This window comes from Notothenia rossii, assembly GCF_949606895.1.
Source record: "Notothenia rossii genome assembly, chromosome: 1".
Lineage (NCBI taxonomy): Eukaryota > Metazoa > Chordata > Actinopteri > Perciformes > Nototheniidae > Notothenia > Notothenia rossii.
The window spans coordinates 66,853,878-66,869,870 of NC_136912.1; the positions used below are offsets into that span (position 1 = coordinate 66,853,878).

General features: G+C 42.5%; 2 protein-coding genes across 2 annotated transcripts in view; both read right to left on the minus strand.

Moving 5' to 3' along the window:
* LOC307037200 (E3 SUMO-protein ligase KIAA1586-like) overlaps positions 1–15,993 on the minus strand; it is a 131,588-nt gene that overhangs the window by 97,940 nt on the left and 17,655 nt on the right. The gene's annotated exons all lie outside the window — the stretch shown is intronic.
* On the minus strand, positions 5,821–12,651 carry LOC307019386 (uncharacterized protein; the record flags this gene model as incomplete). The annotated part of the gene is made up of 12 exons (XM_079650240.1): positions 5,821–6,350; positions 6,437–6,494; positions 6,611–6,671; positions 6,788–6,832; positions 7,064–7,114; positions 7,194–7,254; positions 7,845–7,908; positions 8,005–8,091; positions 8,193–8,225; positions 8,367–8,415; positions 8,571–12,467; positions 12,583–12,651. The coding sequence occupies 2 exons, from the start codon at positions 12,649–12,651 to the stop codon at positions 11,499–11,501; spliced, it is 1,038 nt and encodes a 345-aa protein (XP_079506366.1). The 3' UTR covers positions 5,821–6,350; positions 6,437–6,494; positions 6,611–6,671; positions 6,788–6,832; positions 7,064–7,114; positions 7,194–7,254; positions 7,845–7,908; positions 8,005–8,091; positions 8,193–8,225; positions 8,367–8,415; positions 8,571–11,498.

Here is a 15,993-nt window from a genome sequence, read left to right on the forward strand (position 1 = left end):
AGACGCTTTCATTACTGCATTGTATGCCCTAGCAGAAAACTGCAAATACGGAGCACTCCGTGACGAGTTAATAAGAGACCGGCTCATAGTGGGGTTGAGGGACACCAGTCTAGCTGAGAGGATGCAGTTAGACAAGGATTTTACGCTCGAAAAAGCAGTCAATATGGCCAGACAGTCCGAAGTGATTAAAAGGCAGCAAACAGACCTCAGAGGAGGGGGTAGAATGGACATTGATGCAGTAACGGCAGAAGACAAAACCCATTCACCCCAAAGTCCCCCCATCAACCAATGCACCCATCAACAAAACCACAACCATCATCTGATCGCCAGTTATGCTACAGATGTGGAAAGTCCCCTGGTCATGCAAATGCACAGTGCCCAGCCAGAGAGGTGGCATGTCATGCATGTGGAAAGAGAGGTCATTACAGTAAAGAAATGTAAATCTACCAAAGCAGTACATGCTGCAGAAACAGAAAGTTGCTATGATGATGATGATGATGACACTCCCTTGTTCCTAGGCTCAGTAGATGCAGGTTTAGACCCATGGTATGCTGATTTGACTATAAGGGACCATAAGGTCAGGTTTAAGTTAGACACAGGAGCTGATGTCTCAGTTATTCCAGCCCAGACCTACTATGCCATTGCTGAGATCAACACACAGTTAGCTAAGCCTGACATACCCCTATTTGGCCCAGGTCGCATGCTTCTATCTGTTTTAGGCAGATACAGAGAGTCACTATGCAAAGGAGAGCAGGTGATACAGGAGGATGTTTACGTTGTCAATGACTTAAACGTAGCCTTGTTAAGCAGACCAGCAAGTGTAAAGCTTAAACTAATCTACAGAGCAGACAGAATAGACAAGTCAGAGATGGAAGAGTCCTACCCAAAGTTGTGTCAGGGTTTAGGTATGATGCAGCAGCCCTACACTATTAAACTCAGGCCAGACGCTATTCCCTATTCCCTGGCCACACCTAGACGGGTCCCCATCCCTCTACTCAACAAAGTGAAAGAGGAGCTCAAAAAAATGGAGGACATTGGGGTCATCTCCAGAGTTGAAGAGCCGACCGACTGGTGTTCGGGCATGGTTCTGGTGCCTACAAAGACTGGCTCAGTGCGCATCTGCGTTGACCTCACCCGCCTCAACGAAGCAGTTTGCAGAGAGAAATACATATTGCCTTCAGTTGAGCAGACAATTGGATCTCTGGCAGGAGCCCAGATCTTCAGCAAGTTAGATGCCAACAGAGGATTTTGGCAGATTCCATTATCCCCCGAGTCGTCACTGTACACAACGTTCATAACTCCCTTTTGGCGCTTTTACTTTAACAGACTGCCCTTCGGCATAGCGTCAGCCCCAGAACATTTTCAGCGGCGCATGTCTATGATTATCGACGGGCTGCAGGGGGTTGTATGTCACATGGATGATGTCCTCATCTGGGGGAGAGATCAACAGCAGCACGACATTAGACTACACACTGTCCTCAACAAGCTCCAAGACGCCGGGGTCACACTAAACATGGAGAAATGTGAGCTAAGCAAACGTGAAGTCAAGTTCCTAGGTCATATTCTGTCAGCTGACGGTGTGCAGCCAGACCCAGACAAGGTAAAGGCTGTCATGTCCATGAGAGAGCCGTCCAACACAGGAGAGGTTCGCAGTTTCCTGGGCATGTTAAACCAGCTGGGAAAATACATTCCAGGTCTAGCCGAAAAGGACAAGCCGCTGAGAGACCTTCTCTCAAAGAAGTATCAGTGGGTCTGGGGCTGTGCACAACAGAAAGCGTTCGACCAGCTGAAAAATGACCTCACATCACCTCCAGTGCTGACACTTTACGACCCCAACAAAGAGCTGAAACTGTCTGCGGATGCCTCTTCCTACGGACTGGGTGCGGTCCTCCTACAGAAGGAGGGAGAGCAGTGGAAACCAGTCGCGTACGCATCGCGCTCTATGACAGAGACAGAACAGAGGTACGCCCAGGTGGAGAAGGAGGCGCTAGGATTGACATGGGGGTGCGAGCGTTTTAGAGACTTCCTAATTGGGAGACATTTTGCCATGGAAACTGACCACAAGCCACTTGTCAGCCTGCTAGGTCACCAGGCACTAACTGAGCTTCCTCCCAGGATCCAGCGGTTTCGACTCAGACTCATGAGGTACAGTTAGACCAGGGGTCGGCAACCCAAAATGTTGAAAGAGCCATATTGGACCAAAAAAAAAAAAATCTCCAGACAGTGGCTCTGTCTGGAGCCGCAAAAAATTAAAAGCCTTATATAAGCCTTATAATGAAGGCAACACATGCTGTAAGTGGCTATATTAGCCTACTATCAAAATTATAAGTAGGCTACAAATACATAATGAGCATTCATGATTAAATGTTTATTTTCCCTGCAGCGCATCCTGGAGAGAATGACGCACCACGTGACTACTATGCTGTACGATGGTGCTTTAAGTTGAACTTCCATTATAATATTAATGTATTATGTTTCGTTGCATTGATGAAATTATAGAAATACAATAAAGAAATCAGATTTTTTATGTCATTTTTATTTTAGGATTCGAAAAAACAACAACAAAATGTGCAACGTGCATAATAGGCCTCCTGTAATTTCAGATGTTAATTATAATATATATAATATTTAATAATTAAACCTCCCCATGGAAATAAAATGCAGTCCTTTTCAATCCTCAATAATACAATACAATACAATCCTCTTCTCTTTTCCCCCTTATCTGGGCAACAGACAGAGTGCAATAAAACAGCAGCCTTTTGAAAAGGTAAAGTATATACAATTAAAATAATACAGTTTAAGTTCGATTTCTGTGCATTATCCTCTTCTCTTTAGTTTTCTGCAAATGTGCAAGGGTAAAATGCAGCAGCACCCTCTTCTCTTTTGACACGCACAATACAATGCAGCCATCCTCGGACCTGAGCAACAAAACACAATAATATCCCTGTGTCATTCCAAATATATACTGACAAAAATCAGAAATCACTTTATAAAAACAGCCACTTTGTTACTAAATATGTGCCTATGACAGGATTGTGTTCTTACCCGTTTAATGTGACTTCTGTTTTCGGACATCACTGGACAGCTTCTCAACATCGGGCATGTAAGATGTAACTTTAATCTTCACGCAGGACTGCAAGCTCTCATCTGTGAGGCGGGTGCGGTATATTTGGATTTTATGTAGTTCATGTTTGAGAATATCTGCTCGCACAGGTATGTTGATCCAAAGATGGATAATACTCCAAATGCATATTTCTTCATGTTCCTATAACTGTCTGGAAGAGCATTCCATGTTTCAAACACAAGTTTCTCGGGTGTTGGGAGGCTTTCAATTTCGCTCCATTTGTGGCTTTGGGCAAGCTGGGCTTTCTGGCGAGTGACGTCTTCAAGCTCGGCTGTCAGACTTTTGAATTTGGACATCCATAAATCTTTGTCAGCTATATCAGCCATTTCCATTTCAAGGTCAGCTTGATTTACTCCTGGGAATGTGTGCAACAAGGACGGGTCAATCTCCAGGGGTGTGACAGGGAAAGATAGTGTCATTTTTTCCTTTCGGAACTCGCTAAATCTGCTCCCAAATGCAGTTTGCATATCAACGATCGCACCTTGTAAATAATCACCGTTGAGTGTGTGATCGTGATGGGCTTCTTTGAACTCTCTCAGGGAGGGGAAGTGAGAGAGCGTGCCTCGCTGTACATCTCTGGCGAATACAGTCAGCTTGCGCTCGAATGACAAAACAGCTTCCAGCATTTGCAGTGCAGTGTTTCCCCGGCCCTGGAGACTTTTATTCAGCATGTTTAGGTGACTTGTCATATCCACCATAAAGTGCAGTTTTTCCAGCCACTCGGTATCTTCCAGTTGCGGGTAGTTCAGGTTTTTGCTTTTCAGGAATGTTTTCACATGTTCTAAACAAGCAACAAAGCGACGCAAAACCTCACCCCTGGACAGCCACCGGACTTTGTTGTGTAGCAGGAGATCGGAATATTCGCTGTCAACTTCATCTAGAAATGCACGGAACTGACGGTGGTTTAATGCTTTTGCAATTATCTTGTTCACCATCTCGATGACAAGGTTCATCACCTCCATACACTCCGGTGGGAATGTTTGTGCACACAGTGCTTCTTGGTGCAAGATGCAGTGAAATGCAAGCAGACTGACAGACAACGACTTAATGGAAGACACAAACATCTATGTGGATGAAATCATCAATAGCATGCCCGCCAGCTCAACATACATGGCACAACTGAGAGAGCGACTGCAGGAAGACAGTGTTTGCTCGGAGGTCATGTCGTACTGTCAGAGAGGATGGCCTGACCGCAGCCAGCTCACAGGTCCAGTTAAAGCTTACTGGCCTGATAGAGCTGTACTTACTGTACATAATGGACTCCTGCTCATGGGCTCCAGACTAGTCATTCCCACAGCGATGCGCAACACTGTCCTCGATGCACTACACGAGGGAAATCAGGGGATGACCAGGTGCAGAGAGCGGGCCAGAGAGACGGTATGGTGGCCTGGCTTGAGCGGCCAACTAAACGAGCTGGTGAGAAATTGCAAAACATGCATCAAAGAGCGTGGCAATCCTGTGGAGCCATTAATGTCCAGTGAACTCCCAGAGAGACCATGGCAAAAAGTAGGTTCTGATTTATTCACACTCAACCCTGATAACTACCTACTAGTAGTGGACTACTACTCTAGGTAAGTAGAGATTGCCAAACTAACTCCCACACGATCCCAGGATGTTATTGTGCATCTCAAATCAATATTCTCTAGACATGAGACCAGAGAATTTTTTTAGTGACAATGGCCCCCAGTACTCCAGTCAACAGTTCAAGGACTTTGCAGTAGCCTACGGGTTCAAACGTGTCACTAGTAGCCCTAGGTTTGCTCAGAGTAACGGGGAGGCGGAACGTCACGTTCAGACTGTGAAACAGCTGCTAAAGAAAGCTAAGGATCCGTATCTGGCTCTGTTGGCCTATAGAGCTACACCACTTGCTAATGGCTACAGTCCTGCCCAGCTCCTCATGGGTACCACACACACCTCACACTCCAACACCCAGCACACCACCCCAACCAGGTGAGCCTACACTGGGTTCTCCAGAACGCCCTGAGTCACCAACACAGGCTCCCAAGGGGCACACACCTGTCCGTACACACACACACGGCCCTACCACTAGGTATGGCAGAGTGGTGGTAAAACCTCACAGACTGGACTTGTGAACTGGGGGGTGGAGACAAATGAATGTGAAAAAAAAAAGAGAAAAAAAAAAAAAGAATGTTGAATAATTTTGTGTTTTGATGTTTAGATCACTTATGCTCACAAAGATATTGCCTGACTCAGTGGTTGTTTTTGTTATTTTTCATGAGAAGCCTTAAGTGTGCAATGTTCTATTTTTGAGTAAATAGCTATGTGATTGTGCAGAAAGAAGTGTGATGACATGTTCTGAGGTTCTCGCAGAGTTTTCAGTTTATCACCTGATTTTGCATTTTCTGAGTCACAGTATATAAATGTGACAGTCTGTTGTTTTCTTAAGAAAGGGAGATGTGGTGTTAGCTCTTATGCTTTTATTGTGATAGAGCTAACAGGATGTATGAGACTGGATGTGGACACGCCTGGTCATGCTACGACCAAATGACATGGAGAGTACAAGCCTGAATAAAGTAACCACCATGCTCTAAACCGTCTGTATTACTTTACGCGTACCACGACAATGATGGCGAGTGATTTGTCGCCATGGCAACGCCATTTAAAAATGTAAAATTCAAATTAAACAATTTAACAGCCTTCAAATCATATTTTAATGTCTATTTGCATGTTAATTGCATCAATTATTTCAGTTATGACTTCAAGAAAGGGCCTTCATTTGTTTTTTAACGTACAACTTTTTAATTTTAATAAGGCAATATTGTATATTTACTCACTTTTTACTGAAAAACATGTGATATAAATGAAATCATATAGTACTGTATTTCCTACCAGTATTTTAAAAAATATATTAAAAAAGTGCCATCGTATTGACAAATTGATAGAATTGACAGGATAATATCAATGGTAATATAATACTGTGAACAGAGCCATTCCGCATACTGTACTTCTACTTTTGATACTTTGAGTACATTTAGCTGATAATACTTATACTATTTTACTTAAGAAACACTTTGAATTCAAGACTTTCAATTGTATTGAACACAGAGACAGGGACAGGACAAAATAAAACACAGACAGATTCTGAAAACTATTACATTTTGAGGCATTAGTGAACCTAATACAGATTGTAACAGTTCCCCCCCAGCAGCGCTCACTCATGACGCCTTCAAATTATGGCCTGCTTCTTTTGTGGAACCTCTTCATCCTGAAATATATTTGACAAAGAGAGGTTCAATGTTTAACACTCACACTGGTTCAAGACTTTATCATTTGTGATTCAACAACTTCTACCTGCATTGCCTTTTCCTCTCGTCGCCTCTTGCAGTCTTGCGACCTCTCTTGTTCAGACCTTGGTGAATGAAAGACAAACATTAAAAACATTAATTAAAAATGATATAGTCTAGTTACAGTGTAAGAAATAGTTTCAAGAATGCAAATGTAAATTGTAAAATTAAAGAAACATACGGCATGGGAAAGTTTTCAGGAGAACTAGGCACCACCAGTGCCTAATTTCCTGCATGTTTGTCTTGGAATATAAAAAGCACACAACCAGATGGGTCAACAACATATGTCCTGAAAAGTCTTGTATCCACAAGTGATATCAATGAAGAACTGAAATATTAAACCCTTATTTATACATACCTCATTGAAATCAAATTGGGCTCTTGCCACAATGTAAAATGCGTACTGTAAATAAAGAAATATTATATTATGTTAGGTTGTTGTGATGCTATGGTGTTCATTGACAAATAATATTCCTCCGTGAATGTTGTTTTGGATATAAATACATCACAGCATGTCCCTAACTATGAGCAATAATGGAGTGCATAGCATGCTGAAAGTATTATACATTTGTATACATTATTATAAACAAAAAAATAGGACTACTATATGTATACTGTATATCCAGTATCTTACCATCAAAACAAACACCCCACAGTTGTTCGAGAACCCTTGTCTTGGTAGGCCCTGTAGTGTGAAAAGTCAAAAGTGTCAAAAATGACAATTACATCATACTCTTCAGTAGAATAATTTTAACAAATCTAACCTGGACATCATCCACACCAAGACTTGCCCAAGGCCCAGGGCACAAGATCTGAGCAAGGTTTCTGTGAACACAATGCATGTGAAAGTTAAGAATAAGTACAATTTAATTCAACTTTATAAGTACTCGAAAATCAGGCAGAAAATCTTTGAACACTGTTGGAACAAGAACAAACTTGAACTTCCAAAAAAAAAGTCATTAAGGGGTAAAACAGAGCAGCCCCGCTGTCAAGTGGCATCTATGGTTCTGTTCAATGCCTTTTATTTCATACAATGCATCCCATGTTAGTTCAAATAAAACAGAGCCATAGATTAAAAAAAGATAGACAAGTGGTCTAAAACAGAACTACCACTGTCCGGATGTGATGTAACTGTGCGCCAAAAAGCCTGAATGGTTTGGTGCGACTATCATCTCTCCAGCCAGTGCCAGGGAGGGGATCTAGAAAGAAAATCTCCCTAGCTTGTGGCCTCAGTATCTGTTAAAATCACATGTTCCAATATCAACAGGTATACTTTGACATACAAACGTTATATTATAAAGTTGTAGGATCTGTATTATACAACTAAAGATAGAAACACTATTTTCGGCATGGCAAACTTCATTGTACAGTAAACAAACAATAGCAAAGACTGAACTACATTTACATGTACTTACACAGTGTCCAGTGTCCAGGTTCCCACACTGGAAGGAGAAGCCATTGGAGGTTTGCTGCATTTTCCTGGAAAAGCCAAAAAACTGTTGTGTTGATGTGACTACAGTAATGAGTTGGTACAAGAATATGGAGCAGCAACATGGATAATCATTATAAAAATACCGGCAGGTGTTGCATCGGATTCAGCGAAGATGGCAGAAACCAGGCAGCTATAACATGGCTGTTGGCAGCAAACACGCCATCTACTCTCTGTAACAGATGTAGTTTCATCATGTAATATCTTATAATTGTTTGGTATAATATAGTATGTTTTATACATATATTTACATATTTTAGAACAGCTTCAATACCTTCTCAATAACTGTAAGACAGCTGTTCAGGATCTGGCAGAATACAAACACACAGTCAGTAAAATACAGAGTACATGAAACATGCCAATTATGCCAATTAAAACAAAATCAGTTAGAAAAAGTACAAGAAACAAATAAAATAAATTGTGGAGCCCATCCTCCCACTCCTGGTACCTGTACATTAGGCTGCAATTCAAACATTTTTTTCGGTAGGTGGATATGCCTGAAATGAAAATGTCAACCAAAATATTACTTGCCGTCCTAATGACACCAGTAAAACAATTTCTTCTTTTATTATTTGTATGTCTGAATCACGGACATTAAGATCATACAAATGTTACAAGATCAAATCAATAGTACAACTGTGCTTTTACTGACCTTCCGCCACCCCTGTGGTTGTGAGAATCCTGCTTTTTGCAGTGATCAGCACTGGATCACTTAGAGGGCCATTGCCTTCCTTACACCTGGCTTCTTTAGGGATGAGGTGCTTCAGATGAGCATCTAGCATCTCTTGACTGCTGGATGGTAGCCTGTGGGAGTTCCGCTGGAATTTTTACATTACCCGATAGGTAGTTTAGCATTCGCTTGATGCCAGTCTCACTAGGTGGATAATGGTCCTCTCCTGGTACACTATCCTGCTCAGTGAAAGTATTTGGTGGAATGGATTCTTCAATATCCGTCGACTTAACTTTCCTGAACAGTTGTCTTCTTGTGGCAAAGAGGTGCCATTTCCCTGATGGCTTTATGGGTGCATGATTGTCTTGGTTTAGCACAAGGACAATGCCAGCTGTTCATGCTTGCTGTCGTATGCAACCACAACCCTTCTCTGTAGTATGAAGCCTCAGGCTCATACACAGAAATGTGATATTTGGTTTCTGGTCCACCAACAGTGAGCAGGACAGACAGGGGCACACCCTTAGCCTCTGCCTCTTGTTGCCACTGTACAAGACTGGCCTTGCGCACCTCACCAAACCATTTCTCCTGAACCATTGTAGCCAATGATTCCTTTTGCAAAGTTAATCAATCAATCAATCAATGTTTATTTATATAGCCCAATATCACAAATGTTACATTTGTCTCAGTGGACTTCACAGTTTGTACAGAATATCAGTATGACAATACGACACCCTCTGTCCTTAGACCCTCACATCGTACAAGGAAAAACTTCCAGAGAAAACCCAAAGTTTAAAGGGAAAAATGGGAGAAACCTCAGGGAGAGCAACAGAGGAGGGATCCCTCTCCCAGGACGGACAGACGTGCAATAGATGCCGTGTGTAAATTGAAAAGATAATACATTTGCAACATAGGTAGTCCAAATGTTTGGAAATGCATGTGTGTATAATAGGAAGATGAATCCACGAGGATATCCATCCAGGACTTATGATCCAGGACCACAGCCACGACTCAAGATCCAGGACTCGCGATCCATGACACAGGACCGCAGGATCATCCATGACTCCGGATCCCGGCGTATATAGACACCAAAAAGAAAGAAATTTGGGGAAGCTGGGTTAATCGGAACATGAGAGTACACAGGTATAGACAGAGAGAAGGAAGAAGTAAGATGTCCCCCGACAAACTAAGCCTATATCAGCAAAACTAGGGGCTGAATCTAATCAGCCCTAACTATAAGCTTTATCAAAAAGGAAGGTCTTAAGCGCACTCTTAAAAATGGATAGGGTGTCTGCCGTCCGAACACAAACTGGAAGCTGATTCCACAAAAGTGGAGCTTGATAAGAAAAGGCTCTGGCTCCCATTGTACTTTTAGAGACTCTAGGAACAACCAACAACCCTGCATTCTTGGAACGCAATGCCCTAGTAGGACAATAGGGTATAATGAGTTCTTTAAGGTAAGATGGCGCCTGCCCATTAAGGGCTTTGTAGGCGAGAAGAAGAATTTTAAATTCTATCCTGTGTTCTATAGGGAGCCAGTGTAAGGCAGCCAGAACAGGAGTAATTTGGTCCCTTTTCCTAACTCTGGTTAGTACACGAGCTGCAGCATTTTGAATCAGCTGAAGCGACTTGACTGACTTATTGGTACACCCTGATAATAAGGAGTTACAATAATCCAGCCTTGAAGTAACAAATGCATGGACTAGTTTCTCTGCATCGTTATGAGGCAAGATATGCCTGATTTTTGCAATGTTACATAGACGGAAGTAGGCGGTCCTTGAAATTGATTTTATGTGGGTGTTAAAGGATAAATCCTGATCAAATATAACACCAAGATTCCTTACAGTCTCACTGGAGGCCAAATTAATGCCATCCATAGTTAATATATCTTTAGATAATTTGTTTTGTAGATTCTTCGGGCCAAGTACAATAACATGTAAGGTCATCCACGTTTTTAAGTCCTTGAGGCAGTCTTGAATTTTATTTCGATGATTAATTTCATCAGGCTTGATTGATAAATATAGTTGAGTATCATCCGCATAACAATGAAAGTTTACAGAATGATTCCTTATAATATTGCCTAACGGAAGCATATATAGTGTGAACAAAATAGGTCCAAGCACTGAGCCCTGTGGCACTCCATGGCTAACTTTGGTTTGCATGGAAGATTCATCGTTGACACGTACAAACTGAGAGCGTTCAGATAGATAGGACCTAAACCAGCCTAAAGCAGTTCCCTGTATGCCAACTAAGTGCTCTAGTCTTTGCAATAGGATATCATGGTCGATAGTATCGAATGCAGCACTAAGATCGAGCAAGACAAGAATAGAGACAAGTCCCTTGTCAGAGGCTATTAGAATGTCATTTGTGACTTTAACCAGAGCTGTCTCTGTGCTATGTTGTGTTCTAAAGCCAGACTGAAAATCTTCAAATAAATCATAGTTTTTTAAGTAATCACACAGCTGTTTTGCGATTGCTTTCTCGAGAATTTTTGAGAGGAACGGAAGATTAGAAATAGGTCTATAGTTGGCTAAAACCTCTGGATCGAGGTTGTGCTTTTTAAGAAGCGGTTTTATCACTGCTACTTTGAATGATTTTGGAACATAGCCTAATAATAAAGACATATTCATAATATTTAATAAAGAAGTGCTAATTAATGGAAAAACTTATTTTAACAGCTTAGTTGGAATCGGGTCTAAGATACACGTTGATGGTTTAGAAGAGAGAATCATTGAATTTAATTGTTCAAGGTTTATGGCTGAAAAGCATTCTAGTTTACTATCTAGTTAATGGTTTTTTGCGTGCAGGTGGGCAGTACAGCAATGATTACAAATGCTGACATTCATAAGGCAGCATACCACTTCTTCGGGCAAAGTCAGCATTGAGTTCACATAGATGAACCTCGCACATGACTTAATGTGTTGGTCCCCAAGTATTTTTAATGACGTGTATTGGTGTTGCTGGGCCTGAAAATGTCTTCTCCACTGCAAACACACCATTGTGTTCCTCAATACACTGGCTTTGCAGATGTCTTTCCTTGGAGACCGTTTCAAAATATGTTGTGTGCTTGCGACGCACATGTGTTTTATAATTGTTCTTGTTTAATTTTAGATTGCAGTGTGGACAATTTACAGTTTTTTTAGGCCTATGTCGCTTTTCAGGAGCAGGATGACGGGGAGCAAGGAGCAGGTGAGATGGTGGAGGGAGATGGCCAGGTGCTGCAGTGAGCAGGTGAGATGGTGGGGGGAGCTGGGCAGGTGCTGCAGTGAGCAGGTGAGATGGTGGGGGGAGCTGGGCAGGTGCTGCAGTGAGCAGGTGAGATGGTGGAGGGAGATGGGCAGGTGATGCAGTGAGCAGGTGAGATGGTGGGGGGAGCTGGGCAGGTGCTGCAGTGAGCAGGTGAGATGGTGGGGGGAGCTGGGCAGGTCCTGCAGTGAGCAGGTGAGATGGTGGAGGGAGATGGGCAGGTGCTGCAGTGAGCAGGTGAGATGGTGGGGGGAGCTGGGCAGGTGCTGTAGTGAGCAGGTGAGATGGTGTGGGGAGCTGGGCAGGTGCTGCAGTGAGCAGGTGAGATGGTGGAGGGAGCTGGGCAGGTGCTGCAGTGAGCAGGTGAGATGGTGGGGGGAGCTGGGCAAGTGCTGCAGTGAGCAGGTGAGATGGTGGAGGGAGCTGGGCAGGTGCTGTAAGTCGCCCTACAGTCACAGCTTTTGGCTCATGTGAATAGACATACCGTAAAAACTGGCCCCTACTAATTATGGTCTGTGAGCAATAAAGAGAATGAAAATGGCTTGCTGTTCTGCAGCTTAAGCCACACTTAACAATTGTGAACTTGTGAAAAAAAGAAGAAACAATAGTAAAGTCAATAAGCTTGAAGACATTAAGCTCTCATTGTAAATAATGTGAAAATACAGACAGCACTAAAAAGAGCAATTTATTATACCTCTGTGCCTCACAGAAGAATGGCTTTTGGCATGGTATTCCACCTGAAGCCTCTGACCCTGGTATTGGCAGAACGGGCAGTGATAACTGCCAGAATTACAAATATACAGTTTTGGGCTCTCGTCATGGTGTAAGTGTGTGATGTGTTTCTGGTCAAAGAAAATAAACACAAACAAAATGGTTAGGCAATAGGCAGGAATAAAATAAGCTGAATATACATTTATTTTGTAAAAATCGAATTGAAATATAGTTTATGAATAGTTTTTTCAGGACTTTGCTTATACAGCAATCCTACTATTGCATAGTATAGTTATTAGTATTTCTCAAGTAGTGCAACAATAATATAAAGACTTTCCTAAAGTTTTCAGGACTTTGCTTATACAGCAATCCTACTATTTTGAAGCAACACAAATGTAGTTGGATACACATTTATATTAATCTATGGATTAACTACATCATCGTTGTTATCGTTTTAATGCCATTAAGACCAGTTTAGACCAGACAAAGACGAAGGCAAGCTATGTTAGCATTGTGGGCTACCTAGCGCCACTTGTTTTGATGTACGTTTTTGTTGATAACGTTGCGAGTTTGTATCTTTCAGTGTTGAGGTCGGCACCGTTAGATTCTGTATCTTTACGATCATAAACGATGTGTTGGATGTGCAGCTAGGATAAGTAATAAAGGAGCTAGGAGTGATTTTCGGTGCAGTAATAGGTTAGCATTTTTCGCTCGGGACTAATTCAGAGGCTCACTGTTAGCATTGTGTGTTTTATTTGAAAAAAAAATGTATATGGCTATGGATATAAAATATTCATAATTTATTAAATATTAAGGTTCCTTAGATGTCGTTTCCTGCAAATGACACGATTTCGGCCCCGGAACCGGGTCCGTGGGGCCTAAGAAAATAATATAAAGACTTTCCTAAAGTTTTCAGGACTTTACTACTCCTACTAATCCTACTATTTTGAAGCAACACAAATGTAGTTTTACTTTCAATCAACACATTTTAAACCGCAGCATAAACAAATAGTTAATTTATTCAGGGATACTTACCTCCATCGTACTCTGACGCTATGATTAACAGAACAGAACTGCTACCCCGGAAACAGGATGTCACGTGCCTCAAAGATTGAGAAGGAGGGGCGTCCCGTCACGTGCCTCAAGGTTGAGAAGGAGGGGCGATCTTGAGGTTGAGAAGGAGGGGCGTCGAGGTACTGCGCACTGCAGTGAGGGGTACTACGGCTACGCGCCACCCTGTCAGAGAGCAGCCAGGCATCCCTGCTTCGGGCAGTTTGCAGACTGCGACAGGGGGCAAGGTGACAGCTTTGACCATCATGCAGACTCTGGGTCTCATTTGCCATTTGGTGGCAGGTCAGCCTTTAGTTAGCCGCTTATGTCGCGGTTTTTGCAGGGGGTCAGGAGGCAGCGCCCAGGAGTGCACGCCTCCTCCCCAGTGGCGGCGCCAGAGATTTTCTCTAGGGGGTGCTGTGGGGTAGCTTGACGTTTCATAGAGGGTGCTCAAACATTAAGGGTTTCCCATTAATGTACCGGGCGCTACAGTTGAATTTTGTACTGCAACACTCCCCACGCACACACAGTGTACCCGCGACTGTTACAATGAAGGCTCGGTAATTAGCTCACGGCATATAGGTGTAATCAGGGGTAAAGTGCTATTTTTACAAGTGGGGAGTGGACCTCACCTCCTCTAGGAGGGTCCTCCCGGGTGGGGACCCGGGAGATTTTTTTTAAAATATTGAAGTTAAAAGCATCAATCTGGTGCACTTTGAGAGCAAAATGAAGAGATCTATGGATACATCTCTCAACATACATATGAAACAGAACTGAAACAGATTGTCTATTTCTTTATAGATATTTTACAAATTTCTCCCCTTTTAAACAAACCGTTTGAGACCCACTGAGATAACTAGACTAAAGTTAACTATCTAAACACTGAGAGTCCTTTACTTCACCTGAGCTGAGGTTATCTGAGACTCTCAGTCTGACAGGAGGAGAGAGTTCTCCCTCCACCTTGTTTTTGAAAAAGCTCCTTATATCCGTTAGCTTGGCTAGCTAACACCAGATGCTAACCACACCGATCTCCGGTAGATACCCACTGGTGCGCGAGCTCTCTCTCTCGCTCGCTTGCGCACGCACGTGCCACACACACGACACACACACACACACACACACACACACACACACACACACACACACACACACACAGAGCAGAGCTTGAATGAAACACAGAGACCCAAGTAAGCTACTTGTACTCACGAGGCCTATTATGTGCAGAATCCCTCTCGCTTTCAGTTGGTTTTGATTGAGTGTCCACGAGTGGACGTTTAAGGACTAAAAACGATCCATTTGTCACTTTGCTGTTAGCAAATAATTTGGGGCTCCAGCTATCAGGAAGTCACTCAAGTGTCAAAGTAATTTAGCCTATGGGTAGGTAAAAAATCTAATGGGTGCTGGCCATTGGCCTAATCATATCACCTGTGTTGGCTTTATGTTTTTGGTCAAACATTTGTTTGTTTCACATTTGCATTGATGTAATCAATAATCTTTCTGATTTAATTTAATAAAAATAATAATAATTTTCGAAAAAAAACAAACAAACATATATTTCTAGGGGGTGCTTAGGGGTAGGCCTGTCGCCATAATCGATAAATTGACTTATCGTACGATAAATAAAAATGGACTCGATAACTTTTCTGAGCTCGATAAATTGCCGTTTACATAAAGATGTGACCAGCATTTTAGCCTGGAGCGCTGTGGCTGCAAGGCGCGCTGTGAGGGGCGGGGCTGACACACAGCCAGGTCAGGACACTCCGCGTGCACGTGCAGCAGCGTAGCAGCCAAATTAATAATATAGCGACAAGCGGGAGACAACGTGTGACTTACTCGCGGGGAATTTAAAGTGAAATGGAATTAGTTACAAAACCTAACTACACATCTCGATTCTCCGGTGTGGCAGTATTTTGGATTCAAACCAAATCAACGAGGCGAACCTGCGGACTTAAATGAACCGGGCGGTGTGTCGCATTGGTTTAAAAAAGGTAGCGACAAGAGCAGGCAATACCACGCATTTTAAACCCCCTAAAACACAACCACCCTATTCCGTTTTCCCAGCTGGGAGCAAACACGGCAGCTGGAGATGGAGAGCCCCCGCCCGACAATGCAAACATGTTGGTGTTCCTTGCTCGAAAACTTAGAAAAACAGATTTGGATATGGCCTGTTGAGGCCTCTGGGTCTTTGACAGTGGACTGTACACTTGACTGTTGTTTTAAGGAGGTTTTTTTTGGTTGTGAGATAATGTGTGCTCATATTTATTTATTTATTTATTTATTTATATATATATATGAGAGAGAGAGCTCTGTTTTCCAGCCTGACTCTAATTAATTTATTGTTTTGGTTGTGTGTGATTTAATTAATTTATTATAATTTAATTAATTTGTTTTATTTATTATA